Genomic DNA, 27,673 nt, shown 5'->3' with positions numbered 1-27,673 from the left:
CAGAGAATATGAAATTAACTTGTAGTCAAGTGGAGCCAGACGTTATATGTAATTTATTCATGCAAATCGTCTTCTGTGGGAACGAAGCAAACATCTTGATCAGCTCTTACTATGCGTCCCTGCATTAGACTATATTTAAAGCGTGTCTTATAAATATTGATTGCACGATTCAAATAATTAAATAGTATAATTAATTTAATTAAATTCATTGGCCAGTTTACAATAAGTACTAACGGCTTTGGCAGCCGTCAAGCCTTTGTGTCTTTCAATATTGCTAAATCAATAAAAGTCTATGTTGTGTTTTGCTAATTGATTAACCTGAACAGACCAGATCACAATATTTTTTTAATTTTCATAATTAATATTATCTTTTACTATCTATCTGCAATCTATACTTATTTATTAATATGTGAATTATTTTAAAATGTTATTTCAGCGTGAATGAAAAGAAGGAAAATCTTTTGCTAAAATCGTGCTCTGTATAAAGGTTTTATTGTATTGGCAATTTATTTATCAATAGTGATTTATTACGCAAAGTTTTTTTATGGCTCATTCTATCTAAGAATTGAGATTCCATCTTGCGCTTCTTAGTTTATTCCCGTCATATCCGTCGCTCGATAGTTTTTGTAGCAAATGTTAGAGATGTTTGAGCGTACTCGTATATTTAATTGATTTAAACCGAATAGCGGATTTTTTATGGTATCAAATTCATGGTATCATTTAAAAAAAATTGCATTAGTCGGGTTGAACTTCTGAGGTGGGGCTAAGACGGTAGGGTCACGGGTCGGCGCCTCCGGAAGGAACAATCGTGGGAACCTCACACGATGCCCTTCTTTAATTTAATTTCTTGATGCATCCATGTTGTAATTACTTTATCTACTTGCATAGGGAAGAATGTATCTTATCGAGTTTTGGAACTAGCTAATTAACGCAGGTGTTACGGTCGTTTTTGTATGGAATTTTAGTCCTTAACATTTTCTGTAGATAATTTTTTGGAACGAAGTTCCTTATCGCGCGTTGTGAAAGGGGGCTAGACGGAAAAAATTCTTACGAAAAGTTGTCACGACACTTTTTGCTATAGTAAGTATGTTAACGACGAATGAGCGCTACTTCACCATGGCAACGACGTGACAATATATAACGAAAATTCATAGAAATAAATTGTACTTCTTGTGAAGACTTAAGTTTTTTATTCATAGAATAAACATTGGTTCCTTCACTAATTAATCGAAAGTAACTTCGTTCCATCCGGGTGTCCCTTGACACGTCAAGATGGGTCCAGAAGTTCCGGAGATTACCCGGAACAAACGCAGCCTTGCTGACAAAAATGTACAGATAGACAGACACACAGGCAACAATTTTTTTTTTTTTTGTTACCAGCATCGCAAATCGCAATAGTAAGAAATATGCCTTTTTCTCTATAATACATACGGACATTTCAATTTTATTAATATGAAAAGATTATGTTTGTCTAAAAGTGAAAATAAATGTTAGGTATGCTATTTTTATTGTAGATACAGTTTTTCGTCTGACTAAAAATAGTTAAACAATGTTCCTTAAAGTTCCCTTGAGACCAACGGAGACGGAACACAAATTGACAAATTATGTCATCTTAATTTTTTCATAGCGTGTAATTTTGAGACAATTCCGTTTTGGACCACCGTGATACCTCCGGAAATGGGTAAAGGCGATCCGCTGAAATAATTTAGCTCTTCCTACTATCTATAATGATTTGTGTTCTAATGTTAAAATAATTAGAATATCAACATTTGTTTGTTACGTTCTAATCATGTTTTATAAATGAATTGTGAGAAAGTTTCGTTGGGTTTGCATGTGTTAATGTTCCATTGTGGGTCGGCGGTGCATACAGTGCGGCGGGGAAATGTGTGAGAATTGAGATCTGGATCGGTGCGGTGTAAATAAATGCTAATGTACCCGCGCTACCTTCTACAGATTTGTCAGTAGACATTATCTAACGATTGCTTGTTACAAGAGGTTACGAAATCGATGAATGTGTCGTTGTTATGCGTAACGATTAGCACGTTTGAAAATAGACTATTGGGTGCAGATACAATGTACGCTATGTGAAGAGCATCCATATACTTTCTTTTCATATAGTTTTATTAATTGGAAATTTAATTTTTTCTTACTTCTAATACGCCAAGAAAAGTTTTAGGAAAGAGGATGTGATAACCGTATGAAATTGATTTTTAACAAAAGCAGGGTTTCGCGTCATTGGGTCGACGTCGCGGAAGGCTTATTGTTTAGTTTAATCATCCCCTTTAAACATTTAACGCTCTATTGGACCTTTTGATACACTTGACTTTCAACGGGCTATAACTTGGAGGTACTTATGTATTTCAAACTTATGTATTACTTGATAAATCTTTTCTATGAAGTCTTAATCAAACTGAGTTTTCAATTTACTTTTTGCAATTTTTGTCAATAAAAAAGCTGCTTTCTTACTTATTTTCTTAATCTTTTGCACTGTGACTTCTTTCTCCTGGCACACTCGGTGCTCGTTGAACCGTATCTCCTCGACCCCCGACTTGTGATGACTCAGCAGTATCGTTGGATTCGGTGCGGCGTGTGACTAACCGCGGAAAAAACCACCATTGTTCGTAAAACATTGCTCGTGAAGCGACCGTTGTACGTTATTCCTGACAAACTTTATAGCTTCTAATTTCCACGTAGCCTTTAAAAAAATGAGGTTTATTACTAGAAGACTTAGAGATTATAAATAACAAGTTCTTATTGTTGGTCAGTCTTCAAATAGATTTACTTTAAGTACAGGGACAATATTGTTCTTTCAAAGAAACTTTGTTACTTATTTATTACAAGTAACATTAATTTTATATGTTTGAGTGACTTCTTAAAGTTATGAAAGAACGTGGGAGAGAAATAAACAGCTAGTTACGGTAGCGTAACCAATTCTAATCTCAGCGTCGGAGTCATATCGGGGCGCGGTCTCAGGAGTGAAGACGTGTGGGAAGGGCAGCCAAGCAAGACTCCGGCCATGGCTGGGTAGCGATCTAATTACTGGACAGGTGGCCGGTCAAAGGTTGTCCGTAACTTGCATACGATTCCTATTCTAATGCACTGAGAATGTTAACTTTTATTCTCTAATACTGGCACAGAAAAATTACTGTAATTTTATAGTTCAGGTGCGTGTTAAAGTTTGCTATATGTGGTCAGTGTTTGCAAAGTTCACATAATTATTTCCAGCAACTTGTGTTTGTGGTTTTGTTTTGGTTTTTTTTTAATAAAAACAAGCCACAAGGATAGTCGAAGGAAGAAATTTTATGCAACTCGACTTAACTTTTATTGCACTTACACAGTAAGCTCTGAGCAACTCTGCGCTGCTCTGAGCATGCTCCAACCGAATCATTCACAATTTATTGGATGTGATATACATAAACGCAATTGTATAGTTTTATGATAGAGGGTGACTGTGGGATCGCGGTCACTTCATTCTTCTCGCTCGAACCTAAAACTACTACATTTATTGTGGTTACTGAGTAGAGTACTATTGGTATTTTTTTTAGTTTTGTAGAACTTTTTTTTTTTTTAAATATTTTAAACGTTTTATTAAATTTATACGTGTATAAGCAAAATAGTAAGTTAACCTATAAAGCTGCAACCTAACAACCGAATCAATCAAAAAAGAGTGCGTTTTAATGTCACCAGAGACAGTATTAACAATGTCTAGATTAGCTAGTAGTTATTTCTTGTATTATAGTAGTTCTATTTTAAAAGTCCATCGAAATATATTTCAATCTATTTTACGAAGAATATACTCGTATGGACAACAGTTGAGTAGGTGTGATTCTCCCACGAGTCGGCGCCTGCGCAGCTCAGCCAGTGCGAGTCGAGATCGCCGTGAGAAGTCATACCACTGGTTGCGCTTCATAGATTCCTTATTACATCGCTGTAATATACGATGTTATAAAAACTTACGCCTACGTCACTTATTTTGACGTTTGATGCACAAATAAAATCCATTTTATTATGATTATTAAAGTGATTACTATTGAAACGCTATTTCTATTAGTATAACAATTCAATTGTTTGTAACGCGAATAAAAACAGTATTGTGTTTATTTAATTGCTCGTTAGTACGTGCTAATTGGTCCTTTAACTTATACTGCAATCTTATACATAATAAAAACATAATGTATTAGATGTTATAGATTAATTTAAGCATTCCTTCACGCTCGCTTTCTACGTGACGTATTAGTAGACAGCGAAATTTCTTTTTCGTCGCCAACAACACCTATCTAATTTCAATGTGGGTGAAAATCCTTTCTGTGCAACTCATTACTGAACAAAACCAATCTTGAAAGAATTGGTTTAGTGTAGAGATTTAACAAATTGTTCTCTGTTATATGCATGAATGAAAGTACCGTGAGAATAACGTAGAGTTATTATGGATCTTAATACAATAAGGTGTTTGTTTGTAATACCATGCCTGGAAAGTTTATCAATCTGGGAAATACTAACGAACAAAACAATAGCTTCTCGGCAACGATGCGCCTCCTTCGCCAACTGAGCTCAACGAAAACAAATCACATACGTGAGTAAATCGTGCAAGATCAAATCAATCAAAACGTATTGTATATTGCGATATTTTAGGGCTTTTGAACCCATGGCAACGTAAAGAGAAGAATATACCATAAACAGTGTGTCTGTGTGACAGATTTGAGAGTACATTTTTTACAAAAATTTCTAATTTACCAAGTTTTTTTGCGAATTATTTAAATCTTTTCTTTCGACTAGGTAACGGCAAAATACGTTAACACTATTATTGCAGATTTTGATTTGACAGGCGCTACGTTGATTTACTGCAGACGCGGTGATCCAGTAAGAATAATCTAAAGATTATGATAACTTTTAAAATATGGATAAAAATTACTTGTAAAACCAATCCTAGTTACATTTTTAAAATAAGTATATTCAACTATAATATGCCAGTTTGATTAGATTTAAGACAATATCAAGACATAAGCAAATCTATTTAAATACCTACCTGAGACTAATGCAATATGTAACGACGTAGAATCATAACTAGACGAACAGTGTGTCTTTTTGTATTGTTTATCGGTTTTCTTTATAGGCTTTCTCCTATATTTAGACGATTCTTTAACGGTAAACAACTTTTGTGTTAAGTTTGAGCTTCCACTTAGCACAAAACTTGTTTTGGTTTACTATGACTTACTACAGACTCGTACGGTATAGTGTATAATGTAATTTTCATTCAATAATAGTCCTTATGCAAATTAGTTTAGGTTTGTTTTAGAATAACGTAAGTAGCGACTTCAAATCATCAAAATACGCCGTGAACATGAGATAGCAGCTTTAAAGACAAGAACAAAGTATAGAAACCGGTCAAAATTCGTGTTGAAATTGTAAGCACGTGTGTTTCTGGCGTATGGGCAGAGTTTGTGAGTGCGTTGTATTCAACATGGTCAGTTAAATATAATTGGGAGAGATTTTTTTTTTATTAATGGATGTCTAGCTACGTTGATTAACAGATAGTTTTTTTTTCTCTCTAATAAAGTAAATGTACTCTTTTTAAGGCTACGATGTGGCTTCCAGGACCTACCTAGGAATTACCTGGTATTTACTCAGTACTTTCATGGTTAGAGTAATAATAATAATAGGTAACTCTGCGTACGGCTAAAATAATTTGCCTTTCTTTTTTTTTCCTTTATCCGTGACAAAGATCAATTCATGACAGTGGTCTATCCTTTAGATGATCCTGTTCGGGATTATGAAAAAACATCTCTGACTCTATGTAAAATGCCTGTGGAAATGAGAGGCAATATTGTTACTTTCTTATTATATTGCCGACGTTAATGTGTTTTCAATTTCCATAAACACACTTTTATCTAATCGATTTGCCGTTAACTGTCTTAGTTGAAAGCATCGCCCAGGGTCGCCTTAGAACCGGTTGTTAAGAAATAAAAGAAGACTGTAATTGGTTTTGGTCCATTACGAGAGATGCAGAGGGAAGCGTGAAACGTCAGATTGTATTATAGTTAAGAGAATATTACAGGATTATGGATCATTATAAAAAAAGGTTACGTTGTACCATTTCGGTGCTCGAGATTAATTTTGGACCATAGTTAAAAACAGGAAAAAATTATAATGTATAGATAATTGGTTTGAAGCAGTTAATAATACATTTTCATAGCTTAAAACAAGATGCTAAATCGTAGAATAATTTTCTTCAGGTGATCAATCTGTACAAAAGGCTTGTAAATTTCCTACCACTAATATAGGAGAGTATTGTGTAACAAACGTTGAAAACATTTTAGGCGTACGTATATTTTGGTTTTAACTTTTACTTTCAGTGAAAGTTTGAACACTCTGTATGTAGGTACAGACTAATACTTGCGATGCCATTTCCATGTGTTGGAATCACATCACACGTTTCTTAATTCATATCTTTACTATACCGCGCTATGAAATAACTCAGATTATTTTATCGCATACATTCCTAAAGTGGGCCTAAAATTAGTTCATTTCTAAATTACACAATCTCAAAACAAAAGTATAATCGTAGTTTTTCATTAATACTATTGTGACTTTAAACATATACAATCGACAGCAAGTCACGTACATAATTTCTAAGAATGTTAGTATAAATTCTAAAGAAATATCGAAGTATTTATTATAATTTACGCATTATGAGTAATAACATAATTGTGAAAGTAATGTGTAATGAGTTTGACAGACGTTGATTATCACAATTTGTGTAATGTCGACGCGCCTGCCGTGCCGTTGCACCTATAGTTCCTTTGACTATAGAGAAACGGACTTGGCTAAGAGCCATCGTTGTACTAGTTCAATTTTGTCAATTTTCGGGTGAGGTACAGACGATAATCACACAGGTACACTCATGCACTTACGTAAAATTGCAACGTCTCTATGATTTTTTTTTTATTTGGTATCAAGTTGACTCAAAAAGTTTTGTTCGATTTTTGCCAAAGGGAATGTTCGTGCGTGACAGGTCCAGTCTCTAAACAGTCAAAGGCTGTAGTTAGTAGTAATGACATGGCTTCGCACTCGCTCACGGCCCTGGATTTTTTATTAATGTAATTCTTTCTACATTCTTTACCGCGAGGAATGTTGCGACAGGCCCTAAACATAAGGCTTCTATGTCTCTGACTCAATAATGATTTGTAAGGACCGGACAATTTGCTATACGTTTCATTTGTGAAACACAAACAATTAAATTCAAACTAAGGCAAGTTTAAAATAAGATATTTTAAGTACATTAGTAAGTCTGGGTGGTACTTTCAGCCTTCAATTTTAATACATAATTACTACTAATAAACTTGTGTTCCTGGTTTGAAATTAAAGGTGAATTGAAATTCTTGTAGGCATGTTATTATGACCAGACGGCCTAACAAGAACATTTGCGCGAAAGTATTCATAACGTCATCGACAAAGCCTTTTACAAATTTTGACATATGTTTTGTCGATGACGTTACGTGAAAGCATATCGCAAATATTTGTTATAGACCCTCAGAAACATGCGGTTTGCTCACTGTACGTATATTATTACAAAAGGACGAGACAAGTAGGTTTATGAAACAAAATCTTGCCCAGCACAGTTTTGTTTGTCGTCTAATGATATAAATGGCACGCATTGTTTTAAGTCATATGCGGAACACAAGAATGCTTTGTAATAAACTGCAACCTATTTATAAAAATATATATTTCTATCTATCCTTTAATCATAGATATATGATGGATTAAAATCTATGTCAACCAAGAATTGTTATACTAAAATAATTTAGGAACAATATTGTAAATTATGTCATACTCATTAATAAATTAGATTAAAATAGCTTATTTATTGGAATGTAATCTACAAAAAACGCAAATGAACTGGTAAATTGCATACTTAGAATAAATAATAATGAGCCTTATTTTATATGACTTTGTTTTAGTAGGTACAAGACAGTTAAATATATAATTAACTTACACCCTGTAGAAGAATCAAAGAAGGTATGTGTTAGATGTCTTACTCTCTTTTTCTCTATCTTAATGCCGCCCTCACAGTCGTAAATTGGTCATAAAGGGAGATCCATAGTGTAGATTTCTTCTACTTAATCTACATTTACAAAGCCACTTAAAATCGCGTTTGTCAACTAATTTTAAACATTCACACTTAACGAATTATAATAATCATGTTTTTCATAATAAGTTACGTAACTTAAGATAATTATTAAGGTGTCAGTAGTAATGTTTCAAAGTTAACAAGGCGCAAGCACGTAATTAAGGCGTCGACGCAATTACATAGGAATTGAAACGAGCGTACAACTATCTTACCATATACAAACTCTTTGAACCTAAACATAGTTAACCTTAATTGTTAGTATAGTATTTATATTATCTGCGCATTAAGTGAACATTGTACCATGTTTGGAAATAACTTTAAAAAAATATATATTTCGATTTCGAATGTAGAAGAATAAGACCAGAAACAGATTTTTATTTGCTTTTGATGGGCAGTTATTTTTTATTTTACATAAAAATTACGTACATAACCGAATTGTATTTATAAAAATTCATGAGCAAAAAGTGCGCTTGAAAAGATTTTCTGCTTTGTTTAGGGTTCATCTTACAATAATCCCTGTTGTACATTCGCTCTTTTCTTTGATGCACCTGCCACAGCTTACTGAAAAGGTATATTCAAACTCCCTCAGGTATAAATAGATATATGTATACCCGTCGTATACGCTTTATTATATCTCGATGTCTAGAGACTTCATTACAAAAAGTATTCATCATCTTTTTCATTACGTTGCATTTTTTATTTAGTCCAATCGTATGCTCTATCAAATACATCCTAAATTCAGTAAAATAACCATTAATTAACAAAAAGGAAAATTTAAAAAAGCATACGTATCATATCAAATTATATAAAATGAATAACAGGTTTAAGATGTCTTTGTTTTATTTTTCGACACAAGCAGGATAAGTTGTATTCCCGTGTCCCAAAACAAAATGGCCGCTAAAGCCTTCGCCCGGGACCGTAGACGGAGTTGAATCCGTAGCGGTCGGCGGCTGTACCGGACTGGTGTTTCGCCGTTACACCGCACCGCGCCGCGGCGCTGTGATCGCCGGCGTCGTACGCGCATCGTTACACTCCCACGTACGATCTCTTATTGTAAACACTGTTCCGATGTAGAGTTTCCGTTTCGTAGTGTTATTAAAGATTATTGACAATATGGAAGTACTGATCGTGAAGTGTATTGTGTTGTGACATTTGATCGGATTATTTACGAGGGTCGAGTAAAATGACGAAAGCTAAAATGAACAAAAGCAGCGCGCTCTTTCATAGCGCGAAGGTAAGATTTAATATAGAAAACAATAAATAAAATAATCACAAACATAAATGAAATTACTTGTTAAATAGTTAACTATTTATAGTGCTATTGCTGTATAAATTAATACTTTATATGTCCGTATGTTGATGGCATTGTAATACGTAAACAATTAACTTTCATTTATCTTAAAGCAGTTTTGTGCACGTGTGTCAATCTTTCTTAAGTTCCGAAAATAGCACGGTGTATAATAATTGAATCCTGGCCGGTTTTGTGTCGATGCCTCGGCCGTGCATCCCGAATCGTCTCCTTATTCCCCTAAATTTAAATTAAACGATGTTCAACGAATAATGATATAAGAAAGCTAAACTTGTACTCATTACATTCTATTAGCCAATTTCACTTTCTTTTTGTGGTAAAAAAGTTATTAGTTCATTTTAACTATTTAGTAACGTGGTATTATTATTATTTTCATGTAATATACTAATATTAAAATTACTCGAATCCTATATCATAATAACGTTCTATACAGACATTTAAATCCTTCAAAAACCTACCTGGACCTCATATTTTCCATTATCCCTTCGCCTTAAAACGCCCTGTAAAAGACATCAACGGACGCGAGCGAAAGAGAAGGTATATCTGAATCCAGTTTTCACGTTTGCGGAAGTGAGACAAATGCCGACTGTAGTAATTTTACTCGTAGTAGTTTGTTTGTAATTATACGGACTGGGATTTCGTGTATAGGTATACATTTAAGTACAGGTAGGGTCCGTTTCGGATGGCCGATCCCCCCATTTCAAACAAAAAAGGGATGCACCACTTAGGGAAGTTTTGTCGAAATGCATTTAAAATTTACGATGAGTAACTTTTAAAGTTTCATGTTTTTGTCTCGTTTCGGAACAGTGAGCGTCAATTAAGCGTAAATGAAGTAACCTTAATCTCTTCATTTCAAATAGAGTTCAACATAAAAATAAGATACTGAAGCCACTAATAACTTTACAATACATATCCACGAATATGAAGCATTTCACAGAAAGATAAAACAATGACCGTTCAAAGTAAATGAATTTAATTCTGCAAAGTTGGCAAATTTGCAATAAGCTACATTTTATTGAGTCGGCGTCATTATATTAGTCGTGGGCGTAAAAAGCGAATTGCTTGAGATATGATTATTTCTGGGAAATCGAGACCGCGTGTTGACCGGTTCTTCAATGGCGGCAACCAATGTCTCGTATGACCTGACTCTGGTCAAGCGTATAAAATTACTTACATATTATATTATATTATAGAACATAACTTGCTTTGACAAATTGACTTGTTTAAAATTATTATTTAATTCGCGTAAAACATTTCTTTAATACATAAAACTTAATACCATTAAATTATTAAAGTAGAACTTTAAAGTTCAATCGTATCGACCCAAATTTACTTTATAATTATTTTTACGACTGACCCATTTTCTTATAGAATACTAGACCATTATAGTAAGATTTTTCCATATCTTTTACAATTGAATATACTCGTATAATTTTTACTTAAAGCCACATTCTTAACCGGTAACTAGTGACCAGTTTATTTTACCGCATTTTATATAACTTAAAAGAAAATTAATACTCAAAACGACATCGAAACAGACTTAAAATTATTGTAGAAAATTACCACTTACAGTCACCTTAATACACGCTTATTATGTATTTAAAAAATTCTTTTAGTGTTAGTTGCAAAAATCTTGGCTTCCTGTTTAATAAGTCGTACTTCAAGTCTTCAGCCTTTAAAAACTTGTTCAATACCTCAACTTTATGTTTTTGCTTCATTTTAACAGTGGAAAAAAGGTTAAGTTTTGTTTAAAAAGGTTACATTACATCTCATTCCGATATTACATTTAACGAAAAAGAGAAAACCAAACAAAGTAGTTATTATGTGATAATCTTTACTTAATATAAACATAATAAATATATCATTGGCGTATTATATAAAATCAATTTCCAACTATTACCTCACGTTATATTGGTAATATGTCGCAGAAAGTGTGAGAAGTGTACGATATTGCATAGGCGGGCGGATGTTTGTATCAAAAGAGCTTCCTTTATTTTGTTAGTCAAACATTATAGATTATGTCATATGTAGGCATATACTATAAACCACTGCCAATCAAATTTTAAGTTAAAGAGTAACAAAACGGAAAAACAACATTTTTGGTACCCAACTTCTTTAAATTTTAAAATCAAGAATTACTACTACTGCTATAATAAAAAATAAATTACGATTTCTATCATCAAATACCTAAATTAAAAAATATATAAAATATGCTTTTAAAAATAGCGCACAAAAATGATTAATAACCGGTCTTTTTTTCTTTTTTTTCATTCATCAATGAACTTTAAAGATATTGATCTGTGTACAACTTGTATTTCTTACTGTTAAACGATATTTATTCAAAGCGTAGCTAACAAAAGCAAAAAGTGTTGCTGCGTTTGATACACGAACTCGCAATGTTTTCTTTGGCTACTTTAACAAAGCGTGACCAATGTTACGGTACAGTTGCGTCACAGATTCGCAGACAGTTGGTATAATTCGTGAAATTACTTATCCTAACAAATTGCCTTACTTTTCTAATTAAAAAGTAGCAAACGCACTTTACTTGATGGTAAGTAATCTTATTATTTAATACATATATAAAAAACGTTAATCGTTATTCATACTAAATCGTTAAATTACGAGGAATTGGTTTGTAACGATCAATTTTAACCTTATATTTAACAAATATTAGTCATCAATTTATTTCAAAATCTTACAAGAAATAACTGCTAAAGCGATACCAAAAAACTTCGTTCCAAAAAGTTTTTAATAAACAAACAACAAGCGTTCGATTCCTTGTGAAATAGACATAGCTTAAGCAGGTGCAAATTTTGCTCTAAAGGTTGCATTGTGTCATCAAGTCATGCAGCGAAGTTATGAACAGGTAAAAAGTTTAGGAGCGTCACTTCCGGAGGGGAAGTGCACTAGCTATTTTTTGATTCAAATTCACTTCCGTCGCCACTCGCTCAATTGTGGCAAACTGCGAAATGGGGTCATTTATCATAATATCATTATACTTCGTGCTTAAAATCTTTGTATGGTTGTCTTATTATATTTTTACTGCATTCTCATAAGCAACAAGTTCAAACATAAAATTCTACCAATCCCAATAAAATGTACGGAAACTGCTTACCTTGTATGTTAATCTATTAGGAATAATCGTGCATCTATTAGAATAATGTACAGTTGTGTGAAAAATGTTAATAGTTGAATTTTAGAATGATATTTTTATCGTCATTGTACTTATATAATATTTATCAGACCAAAGAAAGTATGGATGGATTGTGTGAAAGAGGATATGCGTAAGAAGGGGGTAAATTCAGATATGACGGCTGATAGAGATGTATGGAGGAGTAGTACATACTGTGCCGACCCTCCATAGGGATAAGGGCAGGTTGATGATGACTTATATAATATTTATCCTTAACAATTAAACAATATTGTGTCCTTTGTAAAAAATAGATCATACTAGTATTTATGTATACTAGCTTTTATCCGCTACTTGGTCTGCGCAGAATAAAAAAACGGTGAAATGTATGTATTTCACACATGTATATTTCCAGGGTAATAGGTAGTTTATGTGTTCTTCCAGACCGTATTTTACACCTATACCAAGATCTACTAAGCCGTTAGTACCTTCTAACTAACATCCATCCATCTAAGCATTCGCATTTATAATATACTAGCTTTTACCCGCGACTCCGTCCGCGCGGAATAAAAAATAGAAAACGAGGTAAAAATTATCCTATGTCCGGTTCCTGGTTTTAAGCTACCTGCCCACCAATTTTCAGTCAAATTGATTCAGCCGTTCTTGAGTTATAAATAGTGTAACTAACACGACTTTCTTTCATATATATAAGATAGATATACAGAAGTTAGTTTATTTATTAGTAATATTTAGGTTATGTACATTATATTTCGATTAAGATGAAAGATATCACTATTCCCACGCGAGTCACAAGCCATCAAATTGTGGTTTTCATTCGTTGATAATAAATTCAGTATGCACCGCATCAGTGAGTTCCTCGTGTAAAGATACTTTTCCCCTCTGTTCTACTGCTTTTCTTATAATGGGAACTACGTTAATGAAGCAATATCTCTACACAAAAAACATGTAGTTAATACACGACCGAGAATTGATCATGTTCTTGTTAAGTACTATGTTGTAATGCAGTTTCAAGATCCCTGCGTCGTCGTGTCTAATCTAAGCTGTGTAAGATTATCTGTATTTTTGCTCATTTTGATTTAAAATATTTTTATAGTGGTTGTGTGTGATTTTTTAATGTGTTTTCAGACTAAAATTAAAGTACCTATATAGTTTTAACTAAGCAAAGTAAAATGTTTAATGCTGGTTGAAAATAATTATAGAAAGGTTTAAATGTTTTTTTTCATATTAAGAAAATAATTAAACTTGAGAAAAACTGTTTTATTTTATTATTTCAGAGAGCTTATATTTAACTATATTATACTTAGTATTAGAATTGCCATATGAACTGTTATTTAGTGGCTAAGTCCCGTTATAACACGCGCCACGCTCGCCGACATAACTCGTTAAAAGCTAGAGTACGACAGTGGTTCTTAAGCTGTTCAGAATGTTAAAACCGGATTTATAGGAGTTATTTCATATTTTAAGATTAACACTTAGTAGACAATATTTGAGAAACGCTGGCTTAAATAAATTAAAAATTACATCCATATATAGTTTGTGAAGTATCGGGCATAAAAAGTATCTTATCAGTGCAAACATTACTTAGTCCTGTTCTCGAAATCATCAAGTTTCGTTATCTATTTCTCCTCATGCGTGTATTAGCAACTCAGCTAGTCTTCACGAGTCAAGAAAAAAAAAGCCCCTTACACAAAAGACAGTTCGCCGTATAGATAACATAATTTAAATAAACCTTAAATATTATTTTTAAAGACACATCTGTATTTACTTGAAGAATCTCCAAATGTACTTATGATGTACTGTGACATTAACACTGTACTTTTAAATATAGAAATTAAAATACAATTTCATAGCTAGCAAAGCAGCCATGTTCAGTACGCTTTCATAGTTACGAGTATTATCAAGTAGTGTTTAAACATTTAGAATTTTTTGAAAGTGATAAGCCAATATAAAATTTCCGCCGTATTAAAAATATAACTTGGTGTAATTTGATTATTTCACCGCCAAAGACACAGGTAACAATCGGTGGAAGTTTAACGAGTATTCCGGGTAGGTACGTGACTTATAAAAATCAGCATTAATACACTGTACGATACTTGATGCCGTTTCTCAGAAGTCACCATAATGCCATCAAGGCGGTGCAGTAGAGCTTACAAAGTGTAGCCTTGCCTCTTGGACTCTATCATAAATTATGTAATTTTATCTATTGTTAGAGACAAAAATCAACACTGTGCCGGTGTATCGGCGCAGCACTAGACATGTCAAATATCAACGCTTACGTCGCCTCACTACAGCTATCTGACACTTGGTTTTTGGTAACTTTAGCGCGCAATTCGCTCGAGATGATCTTGACTAATAATTCTCTAAAACTATAGAACACTTTACAAACAGTTCTTTTGAAAAAAAAATCTTCCTTGCAATTTAAAAATAACAACAAGGTACTTTAATAAAACAAAAGCATCATAACTTCTGTGCGGTTCACTCTGCACAAAAATAAAAACAAACGTGAGATAATTTGGAGAGAAACATCAGTGTCTAAGTCCCGACATCTGCTCAAACGGGTTGGTAGCACCTGCTCGCCAGACGCCCGAAACAATCGCAAACACCACGCATCGCTCACATAGCAGGTGATCCGCCGTTCAACTATCCAGAGATACCTCAAGATAGATAAAATTAAACTTATGATGAACTTTAATATATATAGTTTACTGAATCGAAAGATTTATATCTCAATTCAAATGCGTTTTGTAGTTTAAATAAACCGCTTCAATTTAATAAAAAAATAAACGTATTAATAAAATAAATAATAATATTTAAACTACTAGCTCTGTGATATACAAAAGTAAAAATTATGCACGTTAGCGTTAACGTGTAAAAGTAGATTTAATTTAGAAATTTTGAAGAGTTTTGAAAAGAAGTTTAGAAGTTAGATGTATTGTTAAGTTCAAAAACATAACGTCTTCACAGATACCAAGAACCTGAGAAGTTTTATAAAGTTTTTAGCCGACTTCAAAAAGAAGGAGGTTATCAATTCGACTGAATTTTTTTTTTTTTTTTTTATGTGTGTTACCGCGAATCTCCGTCCCTGGTGGTCCGATTTTGATAAAAATTATTTTAATCGAAAGGAAGTGCTTGCAGGTGGGTCCCATTTTTTTGTTTTTTTTTTTAAATAACTAGAAGACTAGTAGATTTTGAATATAGCTTCAAAATTTGTTGCGAAAATTAGGGACATTTTTGCTTTCAGCGCTTACGTAGGCTAAACTATAAGACCTACATCAAAATGACGTATGGCGAATTGTAGCTCTTTAAATGTGCTAAATAAAAGTCCGCGATAGCATATATCTATCTTTTATAGTTTTCTCACAATAACCATTCTTTTCTTTACGAAACATTAATTAAATTCTTGCCCTATTTCCGACGCTATTATTCAAGTTCAGTATTAACCCTTATGTAAATAAATATGTTCATTATCAAGAGAATTTAATGTAGATTATATTTGCAATTGAAACTATATCATTCTGTCTAATAGTTTAGGAGATATCGTAAGAATAAAATTACGCGGAAACGAAAAATGCTACATCGCGTTACAATGAATAGCACAAATTTGCTTTCTGGGCTTACGTAGGTCAAACTATATGACCTACATTAAAATGATGTATCGAGTAATTATAGATCCTTAAATTTGCTAAATAAAAGTCTCAGGTGGCATATATCTATCATCTATGGATGTCTCACAAAAACCATGTTATTATGAACAAACTTCGATTAAATTGCACACGAAAAACAGCGTCGTAAGCTTACGGCGCTATTATATTATATTCGATATGAATCCTTATCCAAATAAATATGTTTGATGGCTAGAGTATTAAATGCAGATTACATTAGCCTTTAAACTATGTAATTCTGATCAATAGTTTGGAAGATATTAAATTATTAAATACTACGCGCATTCGAAAAATGCTACTGCGGCGCGCGGCTGGACAAAATTAAAAGCACGCTACGATGTATTAGTTCGTTAATTTTCAATTTGTATACCGATTTTGATAATTATTTCATTGTTTAAAGGATAAGTGGTTATCTGGTGTACTCTAAATTAGTTTTTGAATTGAAGTACACACATATTAAATAGGAAAGTCCTTTTCTTTATTTGTCTTATTTATGTCCTTATACGTATTAAGGAAATTTGTAATTAAACTTCAAATTCACTAAAAATTGAGAAATAAAACAAACATTTTAAGAAAAAAAAATAGCCGACTTCAAAACAAAAAAAACTATCTCAAACAAAATGCGCTCAAAAGTAACTTAAAAAAAAAACAATTTCAAACAAAATGCACTCAAAAGTAACGTAAAAAAACAATTTCAAACAAAATGCACTCAAAAGTAACGTAAAAAAAACAATTTCAAACAAAAGTAACATAAAAAAACAATTTCAAACAAAATGCATTCAAAAGTACCATAAAAAACAATCTCAAACAAAATACACTAAAAAGAAACAAAATAATGTCATGAAAACTTCTTTCTTTCTTTCTTCTCTCTTCTGTCGGCCGAAGTAAATAGGTGACATTTTATATTTGAGATGTATTAGACATACTTACGTTTATGTCCCTACTTAGGCCGAAACCGACTGCGAAATAACAATAATTATACAATATAGACATGTTACAAGAAAGAAGAGAACTTTCTTTAGAGTTTAGAGGGTTTTTGAAAGAGAGAAGAAAGAAAGAAAGAAGTTTTCATGACATTATTTTGTTTCTTTTTAGTGTATTTTGTTTGAGATTGTTTTTTATGGTACTTTTGAATGCATTTTGTTTGAAATTGTTTTTTTATGTTACTTTTGAGTGAATTTTGTTTGAAATTGTTTTTTTTACGTTACTTTTGAGTGCATTTTGTTTGAAATTGTTTTTTTACGTTACTTTTGAGTGCATTTTGTTTGAAATTGTTTTTTTTTTAAGTTACTTTTGAGCGCATTTTTCATAATGTGATAAGAACAAAGTTGCTTTATGATAATATTTCGATTGTATTGTAACACCTTTTACAAACCAGTTACAATTAAACGGTGCATATGGTTATAGGCAACAGACGCATCATAAATTTTAAATACACACGTGTCTCAGCCACGTACTAAGGAATAGGTGGCATGTATACGAGACCGTTTTCGTCGCCTTGCAGTTTTTGCGAACCCACCTGGCGTTGCACCTGACGCGAATGTCGAGTCGCGTGCATACAACGACATAATCCTTAAGACTTCCAGCGTATTATTAAAATAGTAACAAAATAAACATGGTACGTTTGTTAAATTTCTTCATTCAATGAAAAATCTGTCAAATTCAATGTATAAATATTAATCTGGTAAAACCTGGTTTTCTAGAATTTTGGTTGGCGAATACCATAAAGAAAAAGGTAAATTTTTATGTAGGCGCTTATTAAATATTATTAATTTATACATTGTGTGCTTCCGATCATAAACCTATCTTACAATTATAATTGAATGTTTGGAATAAAAATAACGTCAATTTATTGCACATGTGGATATAATTAAAAGTCATTATAAGTTTTTAACAGATGTCCTAATAAGGGTACGTGCACACAACACACGAACGGATAGAAAAATAGACAATAAAGTATTCACCTGCTAGAGCATGGGGTAATTCTATAAGTCACGAAAGCTTTTAATGTTCTTTTAATTGTTGTTTTGCTATTCATTTGATATTTACATATTCTTAATAAATTGCTTATCGTTTAACTCAGTTGGATAACTGTATCAAAATTATTAGGCGTTTGCAAACCTGAAATAATGGCAAATAACTGATGTAACACATCTTTTACATAAATACTAGCTGTTGTCCAAAACTTCGTGTGCGCGCTTAAAAATCTTAAGAAGGGTATAAAAAAAATAGATAGCCGATTCTCAGACCTACTGAATATGCATATAAAAATCGGTCACGCCGTTTCAGAAGACTATGGTAACTAGCATTGTGATACGAGAATTTTATATTAAGACTAGCTGTCGCCCGCGACTCCGTCCGCGCGCAGTAAAAAAATGGGGGGGGGGTATGAAAAATAGATTTTGGCCGATTCTCAGACCTACTCAATATGCTCACAAAATTTCATGAGAATCGGTCAAGCCGTTTCGGAGGAGTATTGCAACGAAATCTGTCACACGAGAATTTTATATATTAGATAAGATATAATTGGACGATAAGATTCAATGTGTAAATGTAAGAACATTTTCTAATAACATGGAAAAGTATAACTATAGGATAATTGTTTTTGTTAATTTTTAATTCAAATTCCTGTCAATTAAATGACATTTAGGTATAAGTACTACTTTGTGTAATTAAATCATTGTAAATTTACAGGTTCTGTGGCATCTGGACATTTTCCGGCGCAGTTTCCGCGAGCTCACCGGCCACGCTTGTCTTGGTCCTTCCTGTATTTTTTGCGCATTAAAGGTAAGTGCATGTTTTTATCACAGCAAAGTCACAAAATTTATCCATAAAAGGTTTCAATAAACCATAACTTATGGGTCCAAGATTAGACAAAAATATGTGATAAGTAATAACTAAATTCCTGTACAAGATAATATTTTTTTTAAATATGATATTGTTTCTTTGTTATTCACTCAAAAATGAGAGAATAATAACTGATAACTGAATTTAATTATTGTAGAGCTTATCTGTTAGGATGTAATCTAGGTCTGAATAATGCTAAAGCGTGTTAATAGTTAATAATCTAGTTGAAAGTGCATTTCAATTGATATTTTATATGATCATGAATGACAATGAAAGTTATGCTTAAGGGGTCCAAATCGTTCTAAATAATAATAGAATTGCTGCATCATGACTAGATTTAAAAAGAACAATCATCTCCGCTTGTTGGTCTGAGATTGTTCGATTAGACGTGACCTTTTCTATACAAAGAACCGCATCGTATTCGTTGCCTCCTTCAAAAGTAAATTCGTCAAAATAATATTTAAGCACGTTTTGATCATGTCTTATTTTTGTGACTGTTTTTGAACATTAAGAGTTGAAGCTATCCGTACGATTATTACATCATTTATTGTGTTTGCCATTTATGCTCTTTGTACATAAATAACGTTAACTTTTGAAACTAATATTGTACACTTGCATCGCAAGTATCAACACATACACTCAACGTTAATTCGTCGACGCGAGCCGCGTCTATTCGGTCAGTACAGGCAGAGGACTTGCCAAATGTCAACTGTATAGATATGCTTGGCCATCTTGAAAATCGTAGCGACTTTACGACGATCTTGAAAAAACAAGTAGCGGACGACTAGCTCGTTAACGAACTTTGGAGACGCGAGCCTGTGTATGAACCTTTATGACATTGTTGTACTTAGCTTAGCGATTAAAATCGGTATCGTAGATTTACATAGCCTTTTATACGAAAGGTCTCACATAACACTTTGCTTACTTTACTTAAGTTATATGAAAGTTACTTAATAATTAAATGTTATTTATGTACAAACATAAAAGTGTACTTAAGACCTTTTAATACATAAAGCGTTAGGGAATCTTAAAATAGCTACTTCACTACTTGAGCCTGGATTCGCTGGGATTTAATGTTCAGTCCAGTCTACTGGTCTAACTGGTTCTATAGAATGGCATGATTTAGCTACCTCTACTCTCCTATCTATTTTATGGACTTTCCTCTTCGCCTTTGCCATTGTCTGTGTTTTGTTCGTTTCTTTATCACATATTGTTTATTTTTAGTACCTATAGTTATTGTTTACTTTATTATACAAGACATACGTAAATTGTTTTTAGGATAGAAAATGCATATATTTTTTCATTTACCTTTAACGGATTTATAAATGTATGTTATCAAAAATGGTGTATATGTAAAGGAAAGAAGTTTAACTTTAAATTATTTAATACAACTTTAAAAATAATTTCGATTATTTTCATTATTTAAATAACGGATTAATAATAGAAACACGATCAGATTGTAACTGCATTGTTCTATTTTAGATTTAGCTCTAGATTGCTCGGTGGCGCCACTGTCACGTGCGGGCACTATTTCAGTTTAGTTTAAACTTAGCGCTCCTCGCAAACGACAGAGACCGTGAACGAGTTCGTAGAACTTTGACCTCGAATATTATAAGATATTGCCACCTAAATATCATTTGAATGTAATTAATTATAATTAATTTTTGTATGTAATATTTTCTGTGGGCTAATGTGGACATATTTTCTGGTTGAGTATAGTGAGATTTACAACAAACATTAAAGATATCAGACAATGCCATCGCTTTCTGTGCAGATAACATCCGCTAATTAAACATTTTACTACAAAGCTTGCAACTTTCTTATAACGGTATACAACATAATAAACTTTTGTTTAATTTAACGACTAACTTTTTATTACTAGTTTAATTGTAAAATGTTTAATATACAATTTTGAAATTTACTAGTAGGATATAACTTTAATATTTTATATTCAAATTTAATTAATATTTTTAGAACGTCAGGTCATGACGTCAGTTTACACGTCACTTAAAGGACTAATCATATAATCTAGTGATTACTTAATGCTTAAATAGTCGAATTAAATCCGAATGATAAAATATAACAAATCTATCTCAACAATTTTAACTTTATAAGGCTGTATTCACAAACTTATTTAACACCGACATTTGTGTATAATTAATTTAAATTTAAATTTTTAAACACATTAAAATTCCAAAATAAATCCATAAACAATTAGGTAATCGGTATCTTTTTTTATAATTTCGTTGTTAATAAACTCGCACACAAACACTTTTACACATTTCTTGTTAATGCGAAATGTACTTTTCTTTTTAAAACCGTTCAATATCTTTATTATAAATTCACGTTGCCAGTATTATGATAATCATCGCATATTATTAAAACAAATGTATCATTCCTTAACATAAAACAATGTCATTATATAATTTAAGTGAATAAGATAGATAATTAAATGTACCAATTGCATTTGTCCATGGTTTAGGCACGTTTACAGAAGTGTGTCGTGGCGCTACGTGCCCTCAGTCCGGCACAATCTGGGCCAACCAATTACCGAACTGATTACTACATCGACCCGTTGTTCTAATCTTTGACTGTTACAACAGTCTATTTTTTTAAGTCTATGCATATTGTCATATGGCGATTAAGCACTTAGTGACCATCGCAATTCTCTACATTTCAGAGAAATCTTTACTTTTTAATACAGTCGCAACTTACAGAACCGCGACTCATCAAGTAGGCTATAATATTTCCCCATGCATCAGTAACCTTCTAGTCCAAGTCCAAACCAAAATCGGTCATTTCGAATATTACCCGGAACAAATGCGGATTTGCGGACAGATAGACAACAATTAAAAAAATGGTTTTTCGTTATAAGCAACGGAAAAACATTAGTTTCACGAAATACGAGTTTTTTTCGATGTTACATACAGACAGTCCAATTTTATTAAATACTAGCTGTCACCCGCGACTCCGTCCGCGTGGAATTAAAAAAAACTTAATAAGTAGCTCATGTGTTCTTCCAGATTATCTTTTACATCTGTGCCAAATTTCATCAAGATCCGTTCAGCCGTTCTGGAGATACCTTCAATCAAACATACATCGAAACTTTCGCATTTATAATATTAGTAAAATATGAATTTTTTTATTCGTTCTTAAAATTTATTCGTTTTACTATTTGAATTCATTCAAAATAGGAAGATATGTACACAAGTGATTGTAAGTTATATAGATGGCGCGCGCAGCTGCAGGACCGGTTCTGCTTCTCGTATATACCAAGCACCTCTTCTTACATATTCATATATCTATGCTATGTCCGTTTTCAGTTTGTCATTCGTAGCTACGTCATTTCTGTTTATGATGCCCTATGTGATCTAAGCGCAGGAAAACTTGACTGTTTTGTTAAAGCATATTTAGTACATAATATGTAGAATATTATATAAACTGTTAAAAATCAATATCTTAATAGATAACGATAACATACATTTTGCATAATGTTCTTATTCACTCATTATTTACAATATTTTTAGTTAATTCTAAGAAAATCCAAAGATTATCCAAACCAAATTCTCATGCACCTAAACTTTACTAGTTTACTAAAAAAAAAAATTGTAAAATGATACAAAATTTAATGCAACTTTAAGAAAAAACCTTTCCTTAAAATTTAAACATTCAGTCTCAATCAGGACAACCGTTAAAAATAAATAATTTAAAATAAGTAGTTGTGTCGTTCTGAGTCGGAGCACGACTGGCGTTGGCGCCAAGTCGCTTGCCTCTCTCCTACATAGCGCATTGCTCGCGTAAGCTCACTCACGACATTACCACGAAGTCATGAAGTAAGCTTATTTACAAGAACATTAGCCGGTACAAGGAAAAGATTACTTACTTTATGATAAAATAATTAGGTTGACTCCGTTATTAGTATTTGATTTATTATCTAATTACAATGTAAACTGTGGAAATATTTTAGCATGAATCGACGCTTAATTAAAATTTATTTCTATGTTGAAAAGTCTATTCCTTTACAAAGACAGAGGAATTCGTAACTTTAGCCCACTTAACACCTACTACGAGGCGGTCAAGGTCCTCGCTTTCCCGCCTACTAAAATAAATTTTGCGACACTGTCACAGTATTATGATATTCACCTTTTGGAACTTTTTATTTGTACAATGACAAAAAAAAATATGCACATTTTCGTGGTTTGTTTTGTCATAATGAATTTAAAGAAAACATTCAAAATGTTTTTGACTTCGACTGTACATTTCCTTCACGTAACTACTACTTACTTAGAAAAATGTGCACCTTCGCAATCCGGTTCTAATGAAAACAAAAACCTTGAAAGTTTAAATCCACGAAGAAATCTTAACGATACCGGCGCTTATTCGCCCCCGCTCTCTCCGCTCTATTCGGTCTTCGGTTTTACTCTCAGACCATAAAGGGCAAGATATCATTACATGTTACAACGTAACATAAATTTTACATGATTTATAAATAATTAAACGGTTGTAACAAATGTGGGCAGAATGTGGGCGATGACAACAGTCTAATCTCTTTATTATTTTTATGCAACTTGACCTATGCTTCTGGTTATGATCAAATATGGTTATCAACCGCAGACATGTAACATAATAGTGTCATTAAGGTTCGGATGATACACAGATTTATCATTTATTATATTTACAAGTGAGTAAATTAGGACTGTTAATGTTTATTCTTACAATGGATATATCTCAACAGTTCTATTATTACTTGTAGACATATGACATTTAGAATATAAAAATGATACCTAATATGTGCGCAACATGAGTTTTCATTTCATCAACGGGAGTATTTGCTAAACGAAATTGTTGGAATTTAATAAAACTCCTCGGAAGATTCGATGACGACGTTTTATTGAACAGATTAACCGAATGAAAAAACAGACAGGAAATGTCACAAAAAAAAGCAAAGAGTAAACATAGAATAAAATCATAGAGTAAATAGAGAAACAAACACAATTTATGTTTATTCCATCAGAAATCAAGGTTAACCAAAAATTAATTCCAGTCGTCTGTGCTTTAATTACATTTTAGCTTTACATTGATCACTAAATAATTTTTCATTCGAACATTTTAATTTTATTTAGTAAAAAGTAATCAATGACTAATTTTTTATCTTCTTAAGATCATTGATCATTGCAGGATCCATACTATAGTCACATTTTATCAAAATGTTACAATATAAATCTATATAGTAATCCATAACCGCATGTGAGTCTTGATGAAACATTACCTAAATTGAAACGTGTTATACCGTTATATTTGACAAACGATAACGCTGTTCATGGATTTTATAACTTGAGAAACAAAGAAAAATTGGCCGCTGATTGAACGAGCCTGGGAACAATGAAACAGCACTGCAACCTTCGACGGACTTAAACTTTGAGTTTAGAGAAACGGACTAGACGAAGGTCAGTCGTTGTGGTCATCGTCATTGGTGATGTAAAAATGACAATCAAAACATGATGTGTGATATCGCACTCACACTTAGGTCTTTATGAACGCATTCAGCGAACAAGTTTAGGACTTAATGTTCATTTTTATTTGACACAGGCATTGCATGAGTTTGACAAGTCCTGACTTTTAAAAGTCAAAGTTACTAAAACAACAGTTTGTCTGTGGTATGCGAAATCGCTGCAGTCATTACGCCGCCTAAGTGTTATCTGCTATAATTACAATTTGATTCGCGATTATGAAACGATCGGAAACGGCTGCCTGATCTAACATTAACAACTCTATATTGATTCTGTTAAAATGTTAACAGTTACAAAAGTAGAGGAACTCACATCGCATACCGACAGAAATATTGCCGTTGCTAAATTGTATAGGTTATATTATACTTAAATAACAAGATAATGGCATTCCATGGCAAGTACCATGGCAAGTAATTAGAATTATATAAGGTTTAGAAGTGTCTGCAATACGTGGAGTTTAATTTGGATGCCCGCTATAAGCCCTAACCTATAGGGTCAATATTTAAACCAAATTTTTATACCGTATTCTTAAACTTAATTGAAGGTTAGGTCGCATTATTTTCTAAAACCGTAGTCACATCCTCACTTATGTCTTAAAAAAAGATGTCGACAAAAACTTGAAGGTTAACTACATATTCGAAGAATTCGGAACACTTTGTGATTCAAAGTAACAAGTGGATTGGTGAAGTGGGTCGGTGACACACATGCATCGCCAATGAAGCGAGATTCGGCGCACCGTTCTACGTTATTTACTTACCTTAAAAGTAGATTTATTCCGTGTTTATTGCTTCAATGAAATTACTTTTAAATTCGATTTTATAACATACTTCAATAGAACTTACTAGTAATAGTACTTTGTGAATTACAATTAAAATACAAAAGGTGTATTATTTAGTATTGTTCAAATTAGTAACATGTAGTTTAGTAAAATGAATTACCTTGTATTTGAAATAGTTCAGATTAAAATCAGAAGTTTAAAAAAAAACATGTTCTTGGTTTTTTTAACTGTAGATTTGGGGTAACACAATTTTCTGATGGGAAAGTTACGAGTGGCTTTAACGATGGGTTCAGAAACCATCATAATCTAATGATCTGTGAACATTGGCACAGACACAGGCGATGCTTTTGTTAAATCAGGTTAACCGTTTTTCTATAAAAAGCCCAACATTTTCAGCGAACAATAACTTATTCTTCTTTACGAATTTTTACTGCACAATTTGTAAAACTTTTTTACAATTGCTTACCCTTTAAAAAGTAAACACACTGGTTTCTGGTCACACAACTAAGCAAGAGTTGTTTCTTACGTTTCATTGAGTCTTCTTCCACGGTTCACACTAATTTTGACAAGAGATCGGACTCGCAAATCTTGTTTTGTATTAAATCTCTTTAAGGGATCACTTTATTAATGAGTATCTTACAAATGGTAAATGTATGGTATATAGAGCTGTTATGTTCTATACTGAATACAACAACACAAGTAAACTTTTGACATTTAGCGCGGTTGCCTCATCGCCTTCGACTGCAATCATCTTTATAAAGACGTTCCTTGCTTTGATTGGGTATAAATAAGCAGATAATCTTACAATAAATTAAAAATAGGGAAGGTTCGATTATTTTTTTGCATTGAATAGACTCCGAAACTCCTGGACCGATATCCGTGGTTCATTCCACGAGGACGAAATCGCGTGCAACTGCTAGTTATTTAATAAAGGCAAACAATGTGAAAATTTTGTCATGCAATTGCATGTTGGCTCCAGAAGAAATGTTATTCGTACGTGCGTAATGCTTTGCTGCTTGGCCATTGCAACAAGCAATGCATAGTAGTGCTCTAGTGCCGACTATCCATGCTATCATGATTATGTGTGGAAGTTACGTGCTGTCGTGCTGCGGCACGGCGTCAGCTTACACAAACCGGTAAAACGCTGCTTGACCCCTCGCGCGTACGAGATTTATCGAAGTACGAGATTTGTGTTGCATTCGTGAAACCAATCTTGAATTTGCAAACTACTGAACTCGAGAATCGAGGTTTCAAGACCATTCAATTATTATGCAGAAAATAGCCACAAAGTGTGTAGAGTTTGAATCCAATCAAGTATCCTGGTTATTTGGACTCGATTACCATTTAGCCTGTAGAAAATTTAAACGCACAATAGTAAAAGCTCAATATAAATCCACCGATGACGTATCGGTAAGAGGAAAAAGTACCAAGTTATAAAGCTTCTCTGTAGATAGGTACAAAGACTTCATCTCTGCCATATCAAGTCCGAGACGTAACCGGACTCCCGCTAAAGCCTCTCTTCCGTCTCGCTCGCACCTCTGTAGATGCACACCCGCGCCGCTGCCTGCGCCAGCCGTCTTTGTCGCGCGCGCGTAGCCTGCGCCTGCGCAGCCTGTCACCGCGCGCTCGCCGCTGTTACACGCCGCCACTCGACCGCCGCGCATAGACGTTCGCTATCTATTACTCGATAGGATGATAGGAGTAATAAAATTGTAACTAATATCGTGTGCTATGCAACTTAGTGTCGTGTATAAGGTATAAGTTAGCACCGAATTTCGTACTGCGCGCTCGCGAGTGTCCGTTGTTTACGTGAAGTGTTGCAAGTGTCAGAGTTCATTAACGCTAAACAGTGTACAAATCAAGTGAGTGGATATGCGTGAATTAGAAGTGACTTCATATGAATATGGTGCTCACCGGTTAGCCTTGTGTCTGACGGCACAACGCTAATGTTGCGCACCCAATATGCATTTATACATTTAAATGTGTCCGCCACAACTTAATATTGGCATACGTAGACCACTTATTGGAAGGTTGAATTCCACATCGTATTAGAGTTCAGATGTTTCGAAACTATTTTACGTTTTTATATCAAAACTTTATCAAATCTCAATTCCAATTCTGTTCAATCAAATAAGCATTCAAAATAAGTTACTAATTGTTATACTTCATAGACATCCTTGTCTCCCACTTGTCGCGTGACATTTGTTAACTTATGCCCGAGTCAACGAAGGATGTCTGCCAAACTGTTGGCCCACGCATGTAAATCTTGTCACCCATGATCTTGTTGT

General features: G+C 33.2%; 1 protein-coding gene across 5 annotated transcripts in view; it reads left to right on the top strand.

Moving 5' to 3' along the window:
• LOC106720737 overlaps positions 1-27,673 on the top strand; it is a 53,507-nt gene that overhangs the window by 12,939 nt on the left and 12,895 nt on the right. For 2 of the 5 annotated variants that reach the window (XM_014515491.2, XM_014515492.2), the window contains exon 3: positions 18,945-19,037. In XM_014515491.2, coding sequence (XP_014370977.2) covers positions 18,945-19,037 — 93 coding nt within the window. Of the gene's footprint in view, positions 1-9,174; positions 9,363-18,944; positions 19,038-27,037; positions 27,248-27,282; positions 27,302-27,673 lie in introns of those variants that run through there. The other 3 variants (XM_014515496.2, XM_014515493.2, XM_014515495.2) reach the window with 3 other exon arrangements.

This window comes from Papilio machaon, chromosome 8 (genome assembly GCF_912999745.1).
Source record: "Papilio machaon chromosome 8, ilPapMach1.1, whole genome shotgun sequence".
NCBI lineage: Eukaryota > Metazoa > Arthropoda > Insecta > Lepidoptera > Papilionidae > Papilio > Papilio machaon.
This window is presented reverse-complemented; position numbering and strand designations above follow the sequence as displayed.